The 6,000-nt window shown below is 43.9% G+C and overlaps 1 protein-coding gene across 2 annotated transcripts in view; it reads left to right on the forward strand.

Annotated features, from left to right (window-relative positions):
• Window positions 1-5,117, forward strand: part of Adamts18 (ADAM metallopeptidase with thrombospondin type 1 motif 18) — a 149,560-nt gene extending 144,443 nt beyond the window's left edge. For both annotated transcript variants that reach the window (XM_052166686.1, XM_052166687.1), the window contains exons 22-23: window positions 1,035-1,182; window positions 5,002-5,117. In XM_052166686.1, coding sequence (XP_052022646.1) covers window positions 1,035-1,182; window positions 5,002-5,117 — 264 coding nt within the window. The remainder of the gene's footprint in view (window positions 1-1,034; window positions 1,183-5,001) is intronic.
• Window positions 5,118-6,000: the final 883 nt, after the last annotated feature.

Raw genomic sequence — 6,000 nt, forward strand, 5'->3', positions numbered from 1 at the left:
AGGAATTGAACATGTTTAATAGACTAGGCATGGTAAGATGCATATACCCACTGCTATAGGCTTCTTAAGTTTTGTGATTTTATTTAACATTTACAAATTCTTTTTTATAGTTTGTGAAACCCACTATGTGTAATGAATATAAAGACATTTTTACACTGGGGGAATTATATACTTTTATCTGAATGAGTAAATATGATCAGAAGTCAGCCAAAAAATGCCAGATGTTTTCCTCCTTAGACACCTGTTTTTGTATAATAAAGGCTGACTTTAGAACTAAATGCTTATTATATACATATTTTAAAAATGTTAGAGTCAGACAATTTGATGGAAATCATACGTCTGTATTTGAATGCTGGGATAATTCCTAAACGCTTCCTCTTTCCTCCCAAACACCAGGCCACAAAGCAGTATTTGTAAGAAATGATACCCTCAGCTGCCTGCAGCACATTCTAGAGCAAAGCAGCAACTATCTGTTGACAGCGTTGCTGCCCCCAAGATTTCCTTGTTTGTCCTTCTGCTGAGGATCCATCAAGTTTTCACATAGCCACTGAGGACAAAAGGAAACTCAGAGCCTATATATGTTTTAATTGGACATTAAAGCCATGGCTGTTGGGTACCATGCTACCTCAAAACGTGGCTAGGCACCATGCCAAAGTGTCTCTAGTTAGTATGTCCTTTATGGAATCTGTTTCAAACTACCCCCATCCATTCTGGCATCTGGTTGAGATTACCTGGGTTTCTTGGACTCCATCCCTGGCCGTGTCTGGATTTGTTTCTGAGTTTTGAAGGCGCTTCTGAAGCCTACCTCCTTAAGAACCCCTTAACTGGGAACACATATTCTCAGGTGGTGCAGTAGCCCTCGCCCAAGATTTTTCTGATAGACCACACAGCTCACACTGGGCTGAATAAAAATGCTGTCATCTGGAGGCATCTTGGTTATGAATGTCATACTTCCTATTTGATGCCACTAACCTCAGAGAGGACGCTGTCCAGCTGAATGGGTATAACACTCCCTTCTCTCCCCTCCTTGGCAGTGCACAGTAACCTGTGGGGGAGGGGTCCAGACCCGATCTGTCCACTGCACGCAGCAAGGCCGGCCTTCCTCAAGTTGTCCACTCCATCAGAAGCCCCCGGTGCTCAGAGCCTGTAATACCAACTTCTGTCCAGCTCCTGAAAAGAGAGGTAAAGGATCCTTTGCCCCATCAGTTTTAAGAAAGCTTTTCCACAGCTCATTAGAGTTGGTGGTGCACCTTGTACTTTGCACGACTCTATGACACCTCTGTTCCAATCAGCACCCATGGACCTGCATAATTACACTTGTACAATCCCAAATCTGGGGCAGTTCTGGTCAATACCATATTGTTTACATGATTTGAAGGTGATGTTTCATTCAATGAGGATTTTCAGCCATTCGATCTCAGGTCCTATCACCACTCTTCCTTTTCAAGATGAAATATCTGGAATGTGAGATCTATCTTGGTTGGTGGAATGCAAACTTTGCATGCACAAATCCCAGTGTTCCAGTCCAGCATGACACAAAACTATGCATAACTGTGCACACCCATAATTCTAGCCTTTAGGAGATCAAGTCAGGAGGACTGGAGTCATCCTTGGCTACATAGTAAATCTGAGGCCAGTCTGCGCTACATGAGACCCTCCCTCAAAAAATGAATTTTTGCTAACCAGTGAAAATGTAAAGGTAAACAAAATTTCCCCCAGAAGAGCTTACATTTTAATTGGCAAGACAGGGAACTTGCAATACATTAAAATGACAGTGTTCTTAGTTGGTTTCAAGTACAGGGCAGTGGGTACTGATGGGTAGTTCAGAGTCATGCTTAGAAATCCAAGTCATTTTACAGTAATCTGGCAAACCCTGGATGTATCTCTCAGTCAGATCAGAGTCTTTCTGCAGCACACAACTACTGGGATTTCTTTTCAGTTTAACCCAATCACAGGTTTTCCAGGCCTGCCGAATTTCTCAGCCTACTTTGTCCAATTTGTGGTGAATAATATTTGGCCTGTCAGTCAGCCCCTCCCTCTTCCCTGCCAGTCTTCCTGCACCACTTCCTGTCTAAGCTGCAGTTGATTGGCATCTCAGGACATCAGTTTTCTTCCCTGCGTTAGCCTGAGTGACTGTGATCGCAGGATCATCTGTAATCAACACTGGGATTGTACTTGGAGGAGATTTAGTACTTTAGAGTAATGGGGCACATGCTGCCAGACCCCATCCCCGCCCTGTCTATCTCTGTAGTCAGACCACCCAAAAAGGAAATGTGACCCCTTAGTAGTCTAGCTAGTCCTGGGAGCACCTCTCAGGCACAAGAGAGACAAAATCATGTTAGTTTTGTTTTCTTCTCATCTGATACTTACCTGGCTCATACTAGCCACTAAGCATGCAATAAATGAATGATGGTACGTATGGTGGGGTGATGCCCTTGCCTATAGTCTATTCATATCAAGGTCACTAAGAACTTACCACGTATGCCCAGGACTCCCACTGTGCAAAAGAATATGGCAAGCAGGGTCCTATTCTGAAGCTATTAATGATCACAGAGCCTTGTTGGAAGATACCACAATAAATACCCACCTTGAGAAAGAGGTGGGGAAACCAGGCTTGACACAATGGTCAAATCAGACATCAGAATTGAAAGCAACTTTCAAAGAGGGCCTCCAGAAAATAAGAAAGGCAGACCTCGTGTTTGCCAAGCAGAAGAAAGGGCAAATACAAAGGAATAGAAAGATACTTGGAGTAGGAGCACATTTTGAGGACTGCAGAGGCACAAACCAACAGTGGTACAGGAGCCTTATCAGTCATCAGAGACATTAGATTTAGCCAGCTAAGGTGGAAAGCCATGGGGTCTGTAAGATCATGACCATGGGTTACCTAGAATGAGAACAGGATCTCCCCATGGAGAGGTGGCTGCTGCTATCCAAGGAGAGATAGAGTAGTTTCTTTGTACAGGGGGGTAGTAAGGAAGGTAGAAAACTGGATGGATTTTGAAGACGTAGACAATGGTGCTTGCTGCTTTTTGGCATGGGTAGAGGAAGGCCAAGAGAGAGGGCTCTTACGTCAGCCTCCACAATGTAAGCCTGGTTCATATCTCATACCCAGCCAGTCATAACTGTTCTTATCATCAAACATTCACAAAGCAAAGAAGGTACCAGACTCACATAGCACGCTGACCTTTCTCCCTCTACCTCCTCATCTACATGAAGCCCATGGCCCCAGACATATGCTTGTGTTGAAATTCTGTTCTGTTCAATGGAGAGATGGCTCAGTGGTTAAAAGCACTAGGCACTCCTCCAAAGGATCAGGTTCAATTCCCAGCACCCGCATAACAGTTCATAACCATAAAACTCCAGCTTCAGTGAATCCAATGCTGCCTTTTAGCCTCTGTGGGCATTGCATGCATGTGGCGAATAGACACATGTAGAAAGAGCACTTACACACATAATTTTTAAACGTTTTTAAAGTAAGGTGAGAGTTGATACCATGTTCTAGTCAGAACACTTAGAAGGCAGAGGCAGAAGAATAGCCACAAGGTCAAAGCTATCCTGGGGTATAATACAGGACCTTCACTCAAAAATAGGTGACCATGTGGTTAGGACAATAGTTCCAGTGGCTTGTATTATCTTCCAAAACTTCCATTGTGCCAACAGAATAATCTAGACTGTAAATAGAATGACTAAAGTACAGAGATACATGCTACCTAATCTGGAGCATTGGAGGTAGGCACATATATAATAGTTGAAATCATATATGTGTGTCAGTGTATATACATACATAAATGTTAGGCAAATGGAATATACTTGAATATTCTTCATCTTAATGTCTGACTTGAATCTCAAACCTAGGTCTCTGGTGCCCAATGCCCAACCTAGCAGAGTGTCCATTTCAGGGATTTAAACTCCATTTTTCCATATACTGATTTAAAAAATATTGTTCAGTATGAGTTCTCGAACCTGGGAGGAGGAGCCTAACGCTCAAGTCAACACAACATGACGATAGTGTTCTAAGACTGAAAATCATCGATAACTTTAAGAAAATATTGATCTAGAGACTACTTTGTGATTGGCACTATTTTAAGTCTGGGGAAGAAACCAACGAAGAGTCAAGACCAAGACCATGGTCCCAAAGCTTTTTGCCTTCTAGAGGACGGACAATTAGCAACCAGGTGGTTGAAGGTGGGTAAACTGAGTGTGGAAAAGCAAGGAAAGGAGTAAGGACCCTCCCTACAAGAACAAGCGGTAGTCTGGTTTGTTGTGTGGGCAGAGGAGAGAAGAGCCTTACCCGGAAGGTTAGGGAAAGTCCAGCTTTCAGTAAAAGGGACAGTGATAGTTAAGAGCTTACTGCTGCGTCACCAATCAGCAAGCGGCCTAGTATGACTGAGTTTGGAAAGAGAGGGGTAGATGGAGGCTGGCTTCCGGTCCTAGAGCTTCTGCCTTCATTCCTTGGACTATTTAGAGATGGGAAAAGGGCCCGACGGGAACTGGTTTGTCTCTAAAAGGGATTTCTGGGAATGACTGTGAAATGGGGAAGGGCATGAAAGGGAACAAGAACCCAGGAGTTAAGGAACTGTAGGCAGATGTGAGTCACAGAGAGAATCCAAGCTGGGACCCATACAAAAGGAGTCTGGAGAGCTTGGGTCTTTACTGCACATCCAAAGGTAAGAGGAGAGCAGTTAAGAAATGTTCCTGTGGAGGGTATAGCCCTGGGACCCTTATGTCTGTCTATACTAACTGCCAGGCTATATGCAGATAAGTAGACATGTCCTCCTCCTGGGTATGGCTTTTTAGTTTTTCTAACACTGCCCCCTCATTTAAATTTTGCTAACAAATGCAGTCCCTTTTGGCATCGTAATCCTGCCCTCACAAAGTCTATATGTATCATGGGCAGAACACACAGAGGAACAAGGCCTAGGTCTCTGTTCCATAGGCCCTTGTCTTAATAGGAAGGCTGGAAGCCTTAGCCACTGTGCTAAATGCTTTCTCTCCTTTCAGATGATCCGTCTTGTGTGGACTTCTTCAGCTGGTGTCACCTGGTCCCTCAGCACGGAGTCTGCAACCACAAATTTTATGGAAAGCAGTGTTGTAGATCATGCACAAGGAAAAGCTGATCTTGGGGTCTCCTCACCCTCCTTAGGCCAGGACCTTACCCGTCCATCTCTAGGTCTTGGCATCAAGACCACAACCCTCAGAGGAAATCCACACAGGGTTTAAAGAATGGACAGATTGCCACCAGCCTTCTTAGTCGACCCCTGGAAACACATGGTTCATCTAAAGCACTTGACAATGAGAAGCGAAGACAAATCTAACTTAAAAGATTTAAAAAAAAAAAAAACTTTGATTTGCACTGCGATGCTGAAGATAAGAGATACAGCATACTGAAATGAGTCAAGTTTTCATTTTGACAAAGTGGGAACCTCGTTGACATTGTGATAGGTCTCGTCCCCACACACGTACTCATGAACATCAAAGGATTCAACAGCAAAGATGTCTATTTTTAAAAGCGTCTAAGGTTCCATTCAGGTCAGGGACTGAGACTTGGGGCCATTGAATACATGGATGGAACTCTGCCTAACAGTCGCTTTGGAATCTATTGTGTCAAACTCTTGACACCAGATGGTGCTCCATGGGTGTTTGCTGCTGGGAGGGCAAGCTTCATCTTGTGTTTCATTTTGTGTGTTGTTGGTTTTATTTGGTTTCAAGTATATTCTGCCTAGAGTGAGTCTCCAAGACCGAAATGAACAACTCGAAACATATTCCCAGGAACATTCTGGAAACAGGGCCACATGGACTATTAAGTTCTCCATGGAATTAAAATTCACACCCGAGGTGGGGGAGGGGGGTGTCAAATACTGATGATGCCTTTCATGTGACATCAACCTCATAACTTTTGGTGCTTCTTGAATGGGGACTTGGGAGGCAGGGAATGTTCCCTGCTCTTCGAGACAAGAACTGGTGACATGTTCACTCGGGGTAAAAATAGGTGCTCACTGG

This window comes from Apodemus sylvaticus, chromosome 21, assembly GCF_947179515.1.
Source record: "Apodemus sylvaticus chromosome 21, mApoSyl1.1, whole genome shotgun sequence".
Classification (NCBI taxonomy): Eukaryota; Metazoa; Chordata; class Mammalia; order Rodentia; family Muridae; genus Apodemus; species Apodemus sylvaticus.